General features: G+C 36.8%; 1 protein-coding gene across 1 annotated transcript; it reads left to right on the top strand.

The window, feature by feature from the left end:
* The first annotated feature begins 423 nt into the window (after positions 1-423).
* On the top strand, positions 424-18,599 carry PSAT1 (phosphoserine aminotransferase 1). Its single transcript, XM_010004920.1, is given in 9 exon segments — positions 424-525; positions 6,449-6,557; positions 7,599-7,668; positions 8,665-8,870; positions 10,486-10,658; positions 11,203-11,372; positions 14,825-14,953; positions 17,446-17,583; positions 18,198-18,599. Coding segments are annotated over 9 exon segments (1,203 nt in total). The 3' UTR covers positions 18,304-18,599.
* Positions 18,600-20,409: the final 1,810 nt, after the last annotated feature.

The following is a 20,409-nucleotide window of genomic DNA, read 5'->3' as shown; positions in this document are numbered from 1 at the left end:
GGGTGCAAATTGGAGCATAGGAGGTTCAAGGTGAATATCAGAAAAAATATTTTTACTGTGAGAGTGACAGAGCACTGGAACAGGCTGCCCAGAGAGGTTCTGGAGTCCCTTCACTGGAGACATTCAAAACCCGCCTGGACAAGTTCCTGTGTGATGTGCTCTAGGTGACCCTGCTCTAGCAGGGGGGTTGGACTAGATGATTTTTCGAGGTCCCTTCCAACCCCTAGGATTCTATGATTCTATGGTTATCTTAACGAGAATTTCAATTGTTGAAAACTCACCACATTGTGCAGTGGTTATGAAAAGCTCCTTTTTAAAAAGAGATCAAATTTAAATATTTTGCCTTTATTTCTCTATTTACAGTGTTAGCTAAGATTTTGAATGATGGTAATATCTTAACCTGTTTGATACAGACTTGGCAACATGTATTCCATTTGCAGAGTGAAGGGGACAGTGCGTGATAGAGCAATGGAAGATGTTTTTCACATACAGGAATCAGGCAAGATGATTCAGGCTGAAATGGAGGTGGGGGGAATACTGTGTAGCTTTGTTTTCACTCTGTCATCTGTCCTGAGAGTTCTGAAACACAGAAGATCTGTATAAATGCCTGATTCCAGTTGCTTGACAATTATGAAGAAACTCAAATACTCAAATGGAAATTTTCTACTGAGCAAATAGCACAAGATTACCTTAGCTATTGCAGTATTGCACAAGTAATTGCATAATTAAAGTACATTCTTTTTACAGACTTTGTTCAGAATAATAGCAGGTAATATATTAATCTATGCAATTTTTTAGATATTCTGCCAAACATTTGAGGTCTGTTGCTTCAGTCATGATTCTCTGTGATTCTGGTTGGATGGAAAATTACATGCAATCACTATATTCAGCATTAAAATGTTATGTGGTCCCTTTTTAAAAGTAAAACACTAATCACTGTGAAATGGTGGATAAAATTATAAATTCCAAAGTGCTCAGATTTGTGAGGTTAGGAATTCCAAATCTGTTATTTGTCCCTAAAAATACCATACAGAACTTAAAACAGTTTATGCATCCTATGCCTATAAGCAGGTGGCATAAATACTTTTTATGTTAAATAAATTTGCTTTTGAAGTATGAATTATGTAAAAAGTTTAATGCAAAATTGAGCAGGCTGTCTATAACTTAGATGTGCGTATTTTTTTTTTTAGTGGGATTAGAATTTAACATTTTCTATTTTTTATTTAATCAGAAACATGAAGGATTCTTCATCTCATCACTGGTGCTGTTGTATTGCACCCTCGCTGTGAGAATCTGGAGTGCATACTTTACACATAGTTGAATGCTGGATCTGAAGTCAGTAGAGATCATGGATGTAAGTTAGCTGGGGAAAAGTATTTTAAGGCTATCGTGAGTATTTCATAATTTTCAAGGTTTTTACTCATTTAAAAATGAATTTTAAAAGTATTTTGTGTATATACAGGTAAAACCCAGTTTTGTAGATATAAATAAATTTAAGAATAAAGTATTTTAGTAAAAAGTAAAAAAAAAATAATTTGTGTGTATATACACATATATTTTAGATGATTATGAAATCATTTAATCTCGTTTGGATAGAAAATGTTTCAACCTCTTGGTATCAGTTAATGTGTTATATATTTGTCTGTGTTCTTGTTTGACATAAAAGCCTGAAATCAATAGGCCAGCTACTTGCTAGAGAACATGTTACTGTTTACTTATAAAACTCCAGCATTTTTTTCTCTCTTCCTTTGGGCTTCACAGGAATTGCTTTCATGCTTCACACTTGCAATACTTGGAGCCAGATCTCTAAAAAACAAAGTAACACCAAACCTTTGTCTAAACTACCTATGTCTTGTTAGAAATCCCACCAAAACTTGCTAGTGTCACTAGTTTGCTGGACCAGATGTCCCAACTGCCTCCTGAAACAGCTGCCAGGTTGTTATGCAGTCAGCAGTATTTGTCTTTTAATAATGACGTCAGTTTGTGTGTTATTGTACCAGACAGAACTTGTGTGCTCTTGCTCTCCTTGAGAGAGCTGATTCTTTTCCAGCAGTAGTTGAAAATTTTTCTGTCCAGCACGACATGAAGTCATGATGAGCCCAACAAAAGGTCACTGAAAACTCAAACTTTATTTACATATAGCACTTTGTTTTGTTTTTCCAGTTATGCATAATTGTAAATACAGTGCTCTCTGCTTTTGTGTTAATTATGCAAATCCATGTTCATCTATAGGGATTTCTGACAGTGAAGGGTCAGGTTCTTTGTCAAATGCTGGAAGCCAGAAGCATTTGTGGAAGTCAATGGTTAAGAAAGTTTGTATTATATATTAGGTCATTATGAATATTGATACAATACATTTATGGGTTTTGATGTAATAAAATATTAAATAGCAAAATATGAAAATAGCAGAAATCTCAATTTAATAGAAACAAAACAGTGACATCACCTTTACTATTGTTCCACTCTCATGTTTTCAGAGGATTTACAACAAGGTATCTTGTGTGGCAGAATAGTTTAGTATTTAGGCATGGTAGCTTAAATGCTAAATGTCTTGCATTACAGAAGGTAGGGATCCTGCTTCTCTAGGAAAGAACTTCACTCAAAATACAAAGTCTTTTGTGTACTGTGAAACCACCTCTTTCAAGATGAAGTACCACCTGAAACTCGTAACTGTAGATGTCTATTTGTCATTTCTCATGCATTCATACAGATTACTTTTGCGACAAGCGTCCCTGCTCTGCAGCCACAGTAGAGTTACTCTAGGTCTGTCTGTCTGTCTTGTCCGTCTGTCTGTCTTGTCCGTCTGTCTGTCTTGTCCGTCTGTCATCTATCTATCTATCTATCTATCTATCTATCTATCTATCTATCTATCTATCTATCTATCTATCTATCTATCTATCTATCTATCTATCTATCTATCTATCTATCTATCTATCTATCTATCTATCTATCTATCTATCTATCTATCTATCTATCTATCTATCTATCTATCTATCTATCTATCTATCTATCTATCTATCTATCTATCTATCTATCTATCTATCTATCTATCTATCTATCTATCTATCTATCTATCTATCTATCTATCTATCTATCTATCTATCTATCTATCTATCTATCTATCTATCTATCTATCTATCTATCTATCTATCTATCTATCTATCTATCTATCTATCTATCTATCTATCTATCTATCTATCTATCTATCTATCTATCTATCTATCTATCTATCTATCTATCTATCTATCTATCTATCTATCTATCTATCTATCTATCTATCTATCTATCTATCTATCTATCTATCTATCTATCTATCTATCTATCTATCTATCTATCTATCTATCTATCTATCTATCTATCTATCTATCTATCTATCTATCTATCTATCTATCTATCTATCTATCTATCTATCTATCTATCTATCTATCTATCTATCTATCTATCTATCTATCTATCTATCTATCTATCTATCTATCTATCTATCTATCTATCTATCTATCTATCTATCTATCTATCTATCTATCTATCTATCTATCTATCTATCTATCTATCTATCTATCTATCTATCTATCTATCTATCTATCTATCTATCTATCTATCTATCTATCTATCTATCTATCTATCTATCTATCTATCTATCTATCTATCTATCTATCTATCTATCTATCTATCTATCTATCTATCTATCTATCTATCTATCTATCTATCTATCTATCTATCTATCTATCTATCTATCTATCTATCTATCTATCTATCTATCTATCTATCTATCTATCTATCTATCTATCTATCTATCTATCTATCTATCTATCTATCTATCTATCTATCTATCTATCTATCTATCTATCTATCTATCTATCTATCTATCTATCTATCTATCTATCTGGCCGCCCGCGTCCTGCCGGCGCTGCGGGCTGTGCCTGGGCTGGGGGGAGGCGGGACCCGCAGCCTCGCCTTCTGCCCCCCATCCCGCCTCCCGGCCGGGACTGCGGAGGCTCGAGTGCAGAGAATTGCCCATGTAACAACGAAACCTCGTTTTGTCTCCCTGTCCGCGCCCTATTAAATGCCCTGGCAGGTTTGTTTCCTTGGAAACGCACTCTGATGTGGGTTTAGGACTCCCCTCCTGGAGACGCTTCTGAATCTGATCCTATCAAGGGCTATAGAATTTTTTTTTTTTGGGGAAAGTAAGTCCTTAGATATTCAAGGGTAGTTGTGTTGAGTATGTTATTTGTTAGCTGATAAGTAACATGGTCATTCCTTGGAAAGTCTTTATTTAAACAATTATAATTACTGTAGTGTAGGCTCAACCCTCTGGAAAGTTGCATCAGCAGCCATAGGTTATCTAGTTACGTACGGAGAGGGGGTTGGTTTCTGCCGAATTGTATGCATCTGGCTTTCCACTTACTAGCTATGTATTGTGGAGGGATTTTTTCCTGTGTTTAATTTGTAATTTTTTTTCTTCATAATTTTATGTGTTATTTCTTTAACATTTTTTTTAGGTAAAAATTTGTTGTACATCAGCTCCCCGCGCTGCCACCTTGTCTGAGGAAAGTGTCCTTTATAGATTATGTGCAAAGAAATTTGTTGTTCTCATTTCAATCCTTGGCTCTAAAATTTGCTCTTCATAGAATTGTTCCAGTATCTAGCTCTCCAATAGAGAGTGCAGGGAACTTGGTTTAGGGTTTGAGGAGAGCACAGCAGAATTCCATATTGTTATTTTGTTTTTCCCGTCTTCAAAATCCGGTACTCAGCATACTTAAGTGGACTAGCATTTCAGTTTGTGCCTGGTACTGCATACGAGGTGCTCAGACTCACTGAGGCAGGAAGGTGGACAGAGCTCTTAATGGCTGTTATGGGGCATGTGCAGATAGTCACATAAAGAATTTAATTCTATCAAGCAGTTTAACAAGCACTTTCTAATAAATCTGTGTGTTCCCTTTGTTATTTTTTTTTTCCCATTCTCTGGCACTGGAATAAGTTTGCATGTGAAATGTAGTGGTTAAAGCTTTACCAGCTTTTGACATCTAAAGCAGCACACTTGTTTCTGGTTAACCTCTTGTGTTACAGTCAGCAGGCTGTGCAGATGCCCTGTCAGCAAGATAGATTTCTTGCTTCTGCAACTGTCCAGAGCATGTGGTTTCCAGATCTCGGGATGTGTGCATACAGCATTTGTATTTGTGGCTTTAGTACTGGGGCTCACTTTCCTCCTGCTTCCTTGAGGGGGAACTAAGAAGATTTTGGCACTTACACCAGAACCTACTGAAATCAGAAGCTGTAGATCCAAGGTTAGAATCTAATTCTTTACTGATACGTGAGAATTGTGGGAGAAGAAGGAAAAATGGAAGGTTGAAGGTGCAGATTACCTGGCTAGGACTTCTTAGGAGAGAGTGACGTGTTTTTTGGCTGTCTCAAAATTTTTCTTAATTTCTTAACAACATAGAGAAGGCCCATCTTCAAAAAGTGTGGGACTTCATTCTGTGAAACCAGGCCTTGTCCTGTTGGGTCAGTTTGAGGTATCCAGCTCCTCAGTGTCTTGGTTATCCTGTTTGCACAAGTCAAGTGAAAGAACACAGGGTGGAGGGATGGGGGTGGGTTTAAGACACTTGATCAGCAAGATTACACATGCAAGCATGAAGTGTTATGTAAAAAGGTCAGGAGATGCTTCCAACTCTGTTTTGTTTAGCCCAGTCTGGCAACTAAGCCCCACACAGCTGCTTTCTTGCTCCCTCAGCAGTGGGATGGGGGTGAGAATCGGAAAAGTACAAGAAAACTTGTGTGTTGAAATAAAGGCAGCTTAATAAGTAAAGCAAAGCAAGGAATTAATTCACTGCTTCCCATCAGCAGGCAGGTGTTCAGCCATCTCCAGGAAAGCAGGGCTCCGTGGCATGTAATGGTTACTTGGGAAGACAAGCATTACAACTCTGAAGTTCCACCCTTCCTTCTTCTTTCCCCAGCCTTGTACGTGGAACATGATGTCATACAGTGTGGAACATCCCTTCAGTCAGTTTGGGTCGGCTTTCCCAGCTGTGTTCCCTCCCAGGGTCTTGCACACTCTGTTTGCTCGCTGGCGAGGCGGTGTGAGAAGCAGAAAAGGCCCTGATGCTGCATAAACACTGCTCAGCAGTAACAAAAACATCCTGGCATTATCAACACGGTTCTCAGCACAAATCCAGAACGTAGCCCCATACTAGCTACTGTGAAGAAAATTGACTCTATCACAGCCAAAACCAACAAAAACTCCTAGAAGTCATTCTGAAATCTGGACGTGTAACCATTGAAACAATAACATGCGTATTATTTAATTATGCTTTATCTTCTGAAAATCCTTCAGCTGCGAGATACAACAAAATTAAGTTGGTGACTATGCTTCTGTTAATGTCTCCTGACAAGTGTCTGGTTATTGCAGTATGGAGCAGCTGGCATATGCATAACGTATTGGTGACTCCAGATAGTGGAAATTTCTCCTAATTTATTTGTGGATTTTTTCTTCTGTTAGGTATTGTTAGAAGCACAGAAAGAATTAGTGGACTACAAAGGAATTGGCATAAGTGTTCTTGGTAAGACTAAACATTCTATGTTTTTCAAAATGTATATGCTTAACCAAATTGTTTATTAAAATGGAGTTTCTGAACTTGGTGTTTCAGCTCCTTTTCTTACCTTATTCTGGTAATGTGTATGTCCAGAGGATACTTTTTTTGTACTGCTCATCTACTATTCATCAGCAGAGCATAAAATGATACGTAGCCAGATGTTTAGTGATCCAAACCAAAAGGCTAGAGTCAAAAAACCCAAACTAATCATATATCAAACTTTCGTACTTTTGACTCTTTGGACAGGGAGGTGTGTGCCATGTATATATGTAGGCAACATATAAAAAAGATTTTTATATATGTTTATAAAATACTACTGGTATGTGCAGGTATTATGCAAGCCTGTGCATGTACAGATACCATATATAATATATTACATACTGTGTAACAAAACACCTCAGATGTATTTGATGTATAAGATCCTTCCCATTAGGAAACAATGCTGTTCTGTCTTGAGGAGGAGGTGCCTCCTGTGCCATATGGATAGCTGACTGGCTTTTCAGCCCTGACTGAACAAAAACTTTATGAAGGAAGATGCTCAGTGTTTTTACTAGTCCTGTGAAACTCTAGATGCTAAACATAGAATGTGCAGCAGTCTCTGCAGGATTTGGATTCATGCTTAAATTGTACACTTTTACAGTTTGAGGAAAGAATATGAAGTTAGTATTAAGTATCCTTAATGTTTAATTAGTATTACTGCATGAAGATGCCTTATTAAAATTAAAAGAACAAAACTTGTTATTTTTCCTGAGCCTTATTCTATACTTGTTATGGCATTAGTAGCAGAGGACATTCTTAGAGTGAGGAAAACTTCAACCTTTCTAGGGAGTATTTTTTCATGCAAATGTAGGTAGGTGGTCCTGGGGTTAGTAAGGTCATGTGGTTGCCAAATGTGAATGGCTGAATTTGCCTTGATCCTCAACAAGACTGGAGACATACAACTTAAGAATTGCATTCTATGTAATACTCTTTTGTTTAATGTTATTTCTTATTTCCTTTTCACTGAAGAAATGAGCCATCGGACCTCTGACTTCACAAAAATTTTAAATACAGCTGAAAATCTTCTGCGTGAATTGCTGTGAGTCAATTACTTCCTGCTTGTTTTTGTTGTATTCTTGTTCTGGTTGCATGGATAATGACTAATGTGGAGATCTTTTCTTGAAAGCACCTGTTTGTGTGGTGGATTTTTGTATAGATGCTTTGTCTGATACAGCGGTAATCTTTGAGAGACCATTGGTCTTCTGTTTGTCTGATGCTGATTTATTTGAATGTGACAAAGGGCTTTTTTTAGGTTAAGATATTTTTTATGTCTACTATATATTGAATAGTTGACTTCCTTCTGAAATTTTAATTTTTGTCACCTTCATGGAATTAATGAAAGGCACTAACTTTCTTCAAGAAGTAAGTGGAAACAATAGAAATTGGTTCTCTAGTGGTATAGAGGTGATCTGTACATTACTCTTCAGTTGGGTTTTACTAACATAAGCTCAATGGATGTGGGTTAGAACTGCTGATGAGGAACTCTTTTCATTATAGTGTGACACATTTTAATAGTTTGAAATAAATATATTGTGTATTAGAATTAATGTTTTCGTAGTAGTTAATAACAATGGTCACTTCATCTAAAAGCTAGATTCTCAGTCACAGCCAGAATGATTGACAGAGGAAGTTTAATGAATAACTTGAACAAGTAATTTTTGTGGCTGTATGAGTCACTCCTGGCCCTTTCTCTGCAAGTACAATTTACAGTGCAGTTGTATTTGCAAATTGAAGGATCTCGAAGTTGAATTCTACTGTGAACACATTGTTGTGAAGCTCAAGAATAAATTTGGTGCAATGCAAGGGGGAAAAAAGCTTGCTTTCAGCAGTTTTTAAATCAGTAAAATGTATAGTATTAATATTTAACCAGTTACTCAAAACCAGTGCTGAGGTAAGTTAATGGGATTTGGCCCAACATTTGTGCAGAGTCTTCTAAAGTTACAGTTCTTTTTCTCAGATGCTGTAAAATGCATAATATCAATTAGTATTCATTCTGCATTTGGGAATAATATAAATGGTTATTTCTTGCATGCAGAAATATACCACAAAACTACAAAGTTATGTTCCTCCAAGGAGGTGGATCTGGTCAGTTCAGTGCAGTTCCACTTAATCTCATCGGTTTAAAGGAGGGAAGACATGCAGACTATGTGGTTACTGGAGCTTGGTCAGCAAAAGCAGCTAAAGAAGCAGAGAAGTATGCCAAAGTGAATATTGTTCATCCAAAACTAGGATCCTATACAAGTAAGTTGATGGTTGCATCCATCCATGGGAATGCTTAGCTTTTGGAATCACTCTAAAAATTGGTTCAACTCACCTTTTGGGTTCTTGAACGGTAATTGGAGTGGCTGCCTAGTACTCAAAGGGTTGCTTGTACATCTCCCCATGTTACAGTCTCCACCAGAAAACAGCTATGAAACTAGGCTGAGCAGATACTGGAAAGTAAGTGGCAAGAAGCAAGTGTGTATCTGTAGAGAAGTTATCTGGGCTGTCTAATAGTTGTTTCTCTTTTTTGTTTTTGGTATATAGCTGAGTTCTTAAGGGATATGCAGGGCTATTAGGACGTATTTAATTTTCAGGGACAAGCGATTATGAGATCTCTCTGAATTTTAGAAGCATGTATGTGTTCTTAACATAGTGGGCCAAAGAAATGGGAGACCTGTGTGCTGTTACCTTTTTTCAAGTGTTCCTCAGTACTTTCCTTCCCCACCCATGTGTCAGAACAGGCAGTTAGCTCTGGAATAGAAGAGGCATTTTCAACTCTTCCTCTTGAAGCCTGTTACTGTACATGGCATAGTCTGAATGACCACAGTATAGAAGGAAGAAAAAGGTTAACTGTAATTGAGACACTTGTAATTTTTATGAGAATCTTTTTTCAAGAACATTTTAAGTGTGTAATTTGTTCCTGGGTATAGCTAATTATTTCTTGGAGCAGGGACAGCTCATTTCTGGTTTCTACTCCTGCTAGTCATGCTTACTTTTCTTCCCTCTCATCCAAATGATAGCATTTGACCTGGGAAGAGTGACAACAGGGAAGACTAAGACTATTCCCATACAGGTTAATATACTAACTGGTAATTAAGGCACTTATCTGGGAGATAAGTTTATGTCTTTTGAGGCATAGCAAGGGATTAAACCTACAACTTCTCAGTCCGGGGGAGTGTATTCAGCATTAAGTAGTTGTAGGTAAGGGGAGAGGCAGTAAAGAATGGTGGAGGTAATAGCAGCAGTTACTCCCCGTCGTGTTTTGGAGAAGAGAGGAAGAGCAACTATATATTCTATGCAAAACCTGTTCTGTCCTGCCAGGGCATGCCTGTATTTTGCTTGTTGACAGAGAAAATCTTAGCTTTGCAACCAGTTCACAAAACTTAAATAGGAGATAGGCTGAACAGCTTGTGTTCAGCTTGGACACGACTAAAATGCTTCTGGGAATGCACAGAAAAACAGCTTTAGAAAACTTTGCCAGTGAAAATTTAGATGGTATAGTGGTTCCAAAAGCATCAGGAGGCTTCTTGGGCCCAGTGCCTGGATTCCTCTGAAATGCTGTTTTGGACCCTTAAGGCAAACCTGATGAAAATCCCTTGAGGAAAAAAGGCTGAAAACCAGAAGGGTCTTTGTCAGCTTAATAGCTGACAGTAATCAACTATTAATTAATTAATTAATCAGCTCACCATAGAATTTTGGGAGTGCACCTTTGCAGGTAAATTGTATCTTTCTTGTAACAAGATAGTTAATACTTCAGACTGTGAAATTGTTCTGGGTTTGTAATTTTGGTTTTGAAGTCCATGTTAAAGTAAAACTGCATACCAGGAAAGTTACCTGTCTCCAGTAACCTTTGTGGGGTTTTTGTCTTTCTCAGACATTCCTGACCCAAGCACTTGGAATCTGAATCCAGATGCGTCTTATGTCTATTACTGTGCTAATGAGACTGTTCATGGTGTGGAGTTCGACTTTGTACCTGATGTCAAAGGAGCAGTCTTGGTTTGTGATATGTCATCAAACTTCCTGTCCAGACCTGTGGATGTTTCCAAGGTACAGTATTGCACACAGTTGCTGCAAAGCAACAAAGCATTTTCAAACTGGAATGCATATAACTAGGCACGTTGAAATGTCTATATGGCCAGAGGTGCTGAGCAGTGAAATTAAGGAAACAGTATTGTCTTAATTGGTTATCTCATGATAGATATAAATGTTGAAGTTTGAAGTTTGGTATTTCAAAATTTATCTGTCCTTTTTTATTTTTTATGCCCCTTGCACAGAAAATCTGTAACTGCTTCTTTTAAGCTGCTGAAGCTTCCTGTGCCTCACAATTACTACATCTCTTTAATTAGTAATACAGAGGCAGAACATAGTATTTGCTTTTATTTGTAAAGTGTGTTATGAGTGGGAAGCGTTGCTGACTAGTGAAGTAGCATGTTCATTTTAATTAGTGTGCAGCAACAAGAAGAGACAACTGTTAGAACATCCATCTTCAGTGTGTTCTCCAAGCTGTTAAGCTGAGCTGTATGCCTGTTGTATTATGATTCTGATCTACTAGTGAACTCACGTAGAAGCACTTCTTTTCTTTCTGTTGAAGTTTGGTGTGATTTTCGCTGGTGCTCAGAAGAATGTTGGCTGTGCTGGAGTTACTGTTGTAATAGTACGTGAGGACTTGCTGGGATATGCACTGAAAGAATGTCCTGTAGTACTGGATTACAAAACACAAGCAGCGAATGGCTCTTTGTATAACACTCCACCATGCTACAGGTAAGTTACCCTGCTATTTAATGTCTTATTCGGCAAGCTACTGCACTGCCATCTGCTGCTCTTACTGAGTAAAGTTTCAGAGATTGAGCGTTTAAGTCTCCAATTTAATGTTGGAGTGCTACACATGATTCCAGTGAAAACATGGAATGTCTGGCCATATGACTTTAGTGGGCTTTGATGTTGCCTAGTGGGATGCAGCCATAAAGGGCATAATATTTTTAGAAGTAAATATTAGGTGTTAAAATTCCATTGTAGAAGTTTAAGGATCTAATTCTGACTAACATGAACACAACTTTAGTCAGTTCAGTGCATGTAGGTAATTTGGGCATTAGTCTTCATTCTTGAACACTCTGTACAGGTTTGATTTAATTTCTTCCTGAGGTTGTTCTCAGACCTTGAACCTTCAGATCCCTATCCCTGTACTATAACCTTCTGAATTTCTTTAAGTACTGCCGTAGTGTTGGACTTGACATCCCAAAATAAACTGGTCTAGCTTCATAACCATTGTTAGCAATCCAGGTAATAAAATTGGCATGTACCTGGTGATGTCATGTATGCAAGACGCAGAAAAGACTACAGCTTGTTCTTTTAAAAAATTATCTCCTGGCTTCTGATAGCTAGTAAAATGGTGGGTGGTTTTTTTTGGTTTTTTTTTGTTTGTTTGTTTGTTTTTTCTAATGTTTAGGTATTGAATCAGTATTATATACCCATTCTTAATCTGGAGTGTTTTTATACCAATGTCCTCTAAGATTATTATTTTAAAAAAGAAACCTTTAAACCAAGAGTCCTTTTTTTCCCCTGAGGTTTTAAAAATTACTTTAAAAAGAATTATTTATACTTATGAAGATAAGATTTCCTTTTGATTCTGATAATTTGATAATACAGTTTCATTTTATTGATATTTAATCTTGGCTGGTAGCTTTTTCATACATTCCAGAATTTGCAGGCTTAATTTGCACAGATATCAAACAGATACCAAGTGCACTGTATAAAGTAGAGTGATTCCTGAGTATAAAGCCTACCTGAATGACATTCAGAAAAAATTTAATCTATACTGATATCTGGGTCTTCTGATTCTCAATGTAGGGTTAACTATTGCCTCTGCAATCACAAAGACAGTTATCTTCATTTATCAAAAGAACAGTATATCTTGTCAGCATGTGTTTATTCCAGACTTTACAATGCGCAGCTAGTTTTCCCAAAGAGTATGCATACTGTAGAGTGTGTAGTGCTGTGATGATATACTCTTTCTGTCAACCTGTCTGCCCTAGCTGCTAACTACACCAAATATCCTTAGGGCTGGTGTCTAAGAAAAAATTAACCTTGTTTCCAGTTTTTTGTTATTGATAAAGCCTCTATTTCATGATTAATTTTTTAATTTTTTTTTCCTGACTGCCAAATCACACATACTGTTTTGGACACTGTGTACTTGCACATGTCAGATTTTAAATCCAGCCATTCGTGTTTTCCAAGTATGAAGTTATTTCCATTTGAAAAACAAAAGTTCGACTCGATCTCAACATTGACCACAGTGTTGCTCCCCTGGCTTGGCTTAGAAAAACAAACCAAATTAATTTCTGCAGTTTTATTTCAGCCACTGCAAACTTCTGAAAAGGTAGTTTTGCTTTAGCTGTAACTCAGTATCTGTCAGTATCACTAACAGGGTACTGGAAGATTAACAAAGCAGAAAATAAAGGTAAACAAACAGTTTTTCTCCTTTCTGATCACTGTCTTGCCAGATTTTACTTTATGCTACAGATCCACACTGGAGTATGCTCTAGCATCCAGAATTGAAGTGTTGGCAGAGTGCACAATTGAAGTGTTGGCAGAGTGCACATCTATCTGGCTTGGCTCTAAATATCTGTTCTGGTTTTTGTAAGGAAGTGGCAAAACTTTGTTCTTTCTCTGCGCTTTTTCCTTACATTTGCCAACAGTTTGCTGGCAATCGCACAGGAAATATTAGCTGAATTTGCAAAAGCCACTTCAGCAGGGTTTTACATTAAATTAGGGTGATGTTAATGGCTTAAACCTCTTGGTACTACAGAGCCTGACTTTTTGATCCTAATCTGCTTTACTAAAATTAACAATTAATTTGCTATAGAAATCTCAATTCCAAACTCCAATGGTTTATTTAGCTTTTAAAATTGCTCCAGAAACAACATTTTGACTGACACAAAAGAAGGATAAAAGAATTCAGCTGGTTGTTTTTTGTGGATGGATCTAAGGCTGACTTCTTATCCAGGGGGCTTCACTCAAGGAAGCAGGGCAAGAGATTAATGTGGCCCTGTATCTATCAAGAGCCTAGACTACACTTCTCTTAATAATTTATGCTGGATTAGTTCATAGTTTGATGTCATAAATGTGTCAAGATTGTGCTCTCAAAGGTATTAGGTGCTTGTATAAAATACAGTCTGTAACCTTGGTTATTCTGCAGTCTTTCTGCAGTGTTCAAAGATTTGACACTGGCATCCCCATAAAAATTAAAAGTAGCGAAGTTTAAAACAGCATCTTGGTAGAGGTGTGATAGGGAAACTAGTAGGGTAATGTTCTCTGAGTACTCCTTTGGAATCTGTAATGAAGGGATTAATAAAAGCAAACTTGTTGGAAATGTGCCATAAAAACTTGTGAACAGTTAATTATGCAAAGTGGTGTAGTCGTGGGAAATGCCTGAACTTGAACAAGGCGAGTTTTGTTTGTAGCAGAAGCACAAAGGCAAAAAAAGGCCTGTGAGATTTTTTTATGTTGCACTTAGTAACTAGCATTGAAATACTTGGTCCCAGGCCATGTAATGCCAGCAGGCTTCCAATTCTTTACTTAGAGCTTGACTGGTAATGAATGCGTAATACATTATTATTTGTTTTGCCAATCTTCACAGTTCATGTGGAAAAGACAGAAATGGGATTATAGTTTTTATTTACCATTTGTGAAAATAGGATTAGATTTCTGGCATTATTAATGTTCTTATATTTGAGATTCACTCCTGTGTCTTTGCTAGAGCAGCTGCACACAGTGGATGCTACTGTCCTTTGTGCTAAGTGGTTCTTTCTAGGACTTGACAGGCAGTTGAGTGGTCAATGAACTGGCAGTTTGTGCAGCACATCTGAGGATGTCCTTGGGAGCCTTGCAGGACATGTTGGTTTTTTTTATGGTAAAAAGGATTAGATTTCATCCAAAAGATTTGTGTAACATTTGAGTTTCAGGATGTGTGTGAAAAACATTACATGTTTAGAGTTGTAATGATGTATAAAACAGTCCAGATTCTGAGTTGTTATTTTTAAACACCCTAAACCCAAATATAATGTTTTGTTCCTGAAACATTTATGAATCAGTAAACAGGGCTGTTATTTTTTCCACTTGTTTATTGTGTGTGGTGGGTTGTTTGGGTGTTTTTGGGTTTTGTTTTGTTTTTTAAACAGCAATCTGACTGAAACATGTTTCTTTCCTCTTGGCAGTATTTATATCATGGGGTTGGTACTGGAATGGATAAAGAATAATGGTGGAGCTGCAGCTATGGATAAACTTAGTTTAATCAAATCACGAATGATTTATGATATCATAGACAAATCTAATGGATTCTATGTGTAAGTTTCTATTCTTTTCCCTCTGGTTTCAATACTTGTTGCGTAGTCAAATGTATTTATAACTCCTAAGGGAGTGCTGCTGATTGCAGCACCTTTTCAGCATGTAAAAATGTTGAGGAATCCTGGAATCCTACTGGTATTATTTTCAAGTCATGCACTTCATAACTATGAATCTCATTCCACTATGGAGTTATCTCGAGTTATTCTGTATAGACCAGTTATGAAGCATATTAATAACATGCATATCAAACTAGTCTAGGAGAATAGTTTACAAAACCCAGATATATAGATTCTGGTTTGTATGATTACTGAGTCTGTTGGGGAAATATGGGCCAAAACAGAAAAAATTGCTTCTAAGAAGTCATAGGGACCATTTTTTGCATCATATTCTTCTTACCATCTCTTTCAGTAGTCAAGGACTTTGCTTTTCTCTTTAAAGCGGAGCATTTTTATTCACTAATTGTTCAAAGTTCTGAAACACTTGCTAAAATGGAAAGAGGAAGATTAGACCTAGGTGTAGTAAAAATGTAGTATACTTCCATTACTTACAGTTTATTTTCTTCAGTTATTTTTGTTAGTTTTCCAGAGGAGATCTAGCTCTCTTGATTTGTAAATAATGTTACAAGGTATTTTTGAGCTCACAGGACTCAAAGTATATTTAGTTACAAGCTGATGGTGTAATTTGAAATAGTTGTAATAATCACCAACTCAAAAACTAGTAAGTGACTATGAAACTGCAATATGTTTTCCTTTACCTTAGTATAAAATCAATAGTTTTGGGACCTAATTAACTTTCAAGTCAAAGTTAAGATAAGGCAAATTAAATTTGGATTTGAAATTAAAGCTGGCTGCAGCCTTAATTGGCAGGAATGTAGTTTCATCATAACATTTAGTACATTCTGCTTATCCATTTAGTTGATGAGAACAGCTTTGCCTTTAGCATTGTCATGATTAGGATTGTGATCCTATCCTACTGAAATTCTGAGGGTTTTTTCATAAACCTCTGTATGCAAATGAAGCATTGAAAAAAACATTTGTGACAAATAGAAGTGTTTCTGGCAAGCTGGTCTGTAAGGCTGTTTGATAGTGGGAAAAACAATGGATATGGGATAGTAACTAGTCAATTGGGAAGGCAAAGCAACCTTCAAGCGCTAGGCTGCATGCATCCTACTAAGCATTATAGTTAATATTGTGGATTTTTGTTACTGGATCTGTGACTAAAAGGAAGATTTACCTGAAGCTTCCTTTCCAGCTTAAATGTGCCACCTAATCTGTAGTATGCTTCACTGGGTAAGCAGTGTGACAAGCCATATACTGAATGGAGACTTTCTTCAACAAAGTGCTGCATCCCATTTGCAGTTTGCTTTCCAAAGTGTGCATGAAGTTACATTACGTTGCCTAACAACAATTGGCTCTTGAAAAACTAGTGTAGCTGCAGTTATTCAGATAGGAGAATGTCTAGAAGCATAGAGTTTTCCTAGTTATATCTAAAGCAGAAAATTCACATAGGCAGATACTGTGGTTGGTCTTTTTCATTCTTCAAAACTGAGACATCTATACAAAGGAACAAGAGAGGAACTAAAAAGGAATTATACCCATTCTTTGTCAAATAGAATAATAGGTATGAAATCTACATGCAGTTTGTGAGGAAGCATATTCCTAATGAATCACTGCAAGAATCTACATCACAACCTTAGAGAAGAACAAATCTGGAGGCTTTCTGTCTCCTTTGTAACTAGAGCCACTGAAGACAATTACTGAAATATTTTTTTCTCGTCATTCTTGCCTTCACAAAGTAATTGAAGAGAAATTTTTCTTTAAGCATATATTGAATTGTCTGCTTTAGATTAAAGGGAATTTTTAGATGCTAAAGCTGTGATGCACCTTGTGCATGTAGTGGCCATGTTTGCAGTGAAATATTTACTCTAGAGATACCTCTTGACTTGATATGTTCTGCTAATGTAGAAAGTGAATTGAATCCACTAACACAAGTCTAATATCCATGGAAATTTCCTTATGCAATTTCCTTCTGCTTTCTTTAGCTCTTAAGCTGAGTCAAACTTATTTCTTGTAGCACTTGTGACTAGCTGAGTAAAAATGTGTGTCAAGCCTTGAAGATAATGAGAGGAAAACGAGACTGAGTTGAAGTTCACTATAAATACACTCTCCTAGGTAACCGAGGTTAACTGAGACTGTCGTGGGTGGTGTGGTTGGGTTTGTTGTGTTTTTTAAAATTAGGTCTGTTTACCAGTCCTCCTGTGCATTCTTTTTGGGGCAATTTTAGGCATGTCAGGAAGGGTTAGTAAGCCTTCCACTTACTGTTTTTGTTACTACATTTACTTAAAAAAGTAAGGTTGCTTTCTTTCACAGAAAGTAATGACCTTTTTAGTTGTGAAGGAATGACTTTTGTGGTAATTATTCAGTTTCTGAAATTGTATGTAGCTAAAAATGTAAATTTATCACAGAATTATTATGTTCTGCAACTTTTCTAGGTGTCCAGTAGAGAAAAAGAACCGAAGCAGAATGAATGTCCCTTTCCGTATTGGCAATATCAAGGGTGATGAGGCACTAGAAAAGAAATTTCTTGAGAAAGCTGTGGAGCTTAACATGATATCTCTGAAAGGACATCGGTAAGCATTAGAGTCAGATGAATCACTTTCCTGTGCAGAAGAAACTGTTACTACAGGGATTATAAGAGCAGGCGTTGTGCATCAATTTACCAGCCTTTCTCACCCACAAGCTGTTTCTTACAGCTTGGCATCACTTGGGAACAGCAGGCTAGAGACAGTAATCAGAGACTGCTGGTTGGCTCAACTACTGATTAGGTGAGGTGGTACTTAGAGAGCGCCCCATGTAGTTCTGCTTCCTTCTCTAATTGATCAGTCTTGGTCTGTGCAAATAACAAAGAAGGTGGCTCTGGAAGTCAGATTGCTGTATAAAGCCTTTCATTACATGACTTGTCTACCTGGTTCCAAGAGTTCCTTCTCATGTTCAGTGGTGTTTGTGGGAATAAAAAAGATAGCTTTTTGATGTCACACGGCTACAGCGTCGGACCTGTAAATACCTAATAAATACTGAGTTTCTCTAGATTGTCTTGAAGAATTAAATGTTGCTTCTTATTCACACAAAATGTGAATTTTATCCTTTTGGAGTAGTGGTAGGTTTTAAATGTCTATGTAAGTTATTAATGTATTTTTTAGTATTTACAAAACTTTTCTTTTTTTCCCCTCTCTTTTAAATTCAGATCTGTGGGAGGAATCCGTGCCTCTTTATATAATGCGGTGACTGTAGAAGATGTTCAGAAGCTTGCTACATTCATGAAAAGCTTCATGCAGATGCATCAGTCGTAAATGTTAATGGGCTAGAGTCATGCTGCACATCTATGAAGTAAAAGCTGAAGGGTTTGAAAGTTGCTGTGGTACTGCACATCTGTAGCACACAAGTTATATCCTGTGTTAGGTCCTGCAGCTATTTTAGTTAACTGCATGGGATTGAGGCCCAATCTTGCAATGACTTGGCAGGCTTGGCTCTACTGAAAGTGAGGATCCCCAGACTTACCAAGATTGGTTCCAAACTTTGCAAAACAGTGTTCTTAATGAGTAGTTAAAACATGAATAGCATTATAAGATGCTATGGATCCGAGTCTGTTTCTTGGTAGTAGCCACAAATTACTACTTCAAAAGTGCCTTTTTTTCAGTAAACTCTAGGAGGCAAAATATGTGATAAGCTTTCTGTAACACAAATACTCTGTGACTGCCCAGTCATGCTAAAAGTACTGTTAAGTTTTCTCTAAGGATATCTAGTTCATTATCAGATATATTCCAACAGTATAACACCAGCAGTATTCACTGGATACCTGTATTTCTAACTTGAGGACCTTGCCTTCAGACTTCGTTCTTAACAGTTCCATGAAGCATTACAAATTGTGGTTAAAGCCTCTGTAGGATTGGGCCTTTTTTCTTATTAGCATTTATTGGTTTAAAGCTAAGATGCATGAGTATGTAATTAAATCAACTTATGTTGTTTATTTTTCCATGCAGTTTGTATACTAAACTTCTCTAGGTTATTAATTTTACACTCTTATTTTGGAGTATAGATACTTGCTACTGCCAAAAACTTGTTTTCAATTTGCTAACCTTGTGCCAAATTGGATTGCTGTATTCCACTTAATGGATTAGTGACTTTCTCTGTACTGACTTCATAGCCCAAAATGCAGCAGACTCTCTTGCCTGGTGCTCCTTAAATGCCTTCCCTTGCTGCTCCAGTATTTTCTCTGCCGTTTAATTGCTTCAGCCTCTTTTGTATATGGGGCTTTGCCTAGCTGCAGTAAATACGAATCTTGACTTCTCTGCAGTCTCCTAACACTGTATCCCACTTTTGATTCAACTCTCTCACTTGGTCCTTCTGGCTTATTCCAGGCTTTAATGCTCTGGGCTAGAAAAGGAACTGTTGTTATGCAAAGATCTTCAGAAGTTCTTCTGTTGTAGTAGTACCCTTACCTTCCTTTTCCTTCTCTGCTTGCGAATTTACTGCCAATGACCATATAGTGATACTAGCCTCCTGTTCTAGCTTATGGAGAAGCTATCTGCTAGTGTCATAGTGTTTAGTGTTACTGCAGCTGGTTTCAGACTGTAAACTCTTTGGTACAGAATGGGGATTTTTTTTGATTTTTATGTAACACCAGTGTAGCGGTAACAATTTAATTGTGACAATGATGGACTGTCCCTTGCTTTATAAAACCTCAAAGCAAGTCAGTAGTTTTTTGCTAGGACTGAGTTATATTCCTATCTGAAACGTCGTCATTTTATGACTGCTGTTTTGAGATTGTCAACTTACTGTAACTCAAAGTAATTAAAAAAGATGAAGAAAATAAAAATCACAGCATGAAGTATGAGTGTGTCTGATGCTTTTGGCTTTTTTTATCATTTTCAGAAAAATGAGAAGCTGTGCATAACATGTGTTAGCATTTTATATTCCAGTATCATCCTTTTCCATGGAAAGTGAGCTTCTGTCATGTTTTATTTCTGTAGTCTTTCCTACAATTAGCATGGAAACTAGAGTGTTACTATGAGAAGGCTTTGAGAACCGTTTTTGCCCAGACAATCATTAAGATCTAGTTCAAATTCCATATTAAGATTTTTAACTTTCTAAAATTCTACTTCCTCTGAATTTTGTGTACAGTAGCTTTGGATTATCCTTCTTTCAAAAAATTAGTAAACTTCTGGTTTATTCCCCTTAGCAGGCACACTTTTTGTGTGACTACAAAAGTCTTGCACTGCTATATGCAGCTGATGCATGACCCAGCAGGAGACCTCTTTGCTGCTTCTGAATTGTGTCTAATGTTTTATCAATTAAAGACTTATTCTAAACCCAGCAAGGCAAAAATCATGTAAAAGGAAAATGCATAGTGAAGTCTATATTAGCAGGCAGGCATTCACTGAATATCATGCAGGAAT

The sequence above is a fragment of the Chaetura pelagica genome, unplaced genomic scaffold (genome assembly GCF_000747805.2).
Source record: "Chaetura pelagica isolate M959 unplaced genomic scaffold, ChaPel_1.0 scaffold339, whole genome shotgun sequence".
NCBI classification, from domain to species: domain Eukaryota; kingdom Metazoa; phylum Chordata; class Aves; order Apodiformes; family Apodidae; genus Chaetura; species Chaetura pelagica.
This window is presented reverse-complemented; position numbering and strand designations above follow the sequence as displayed.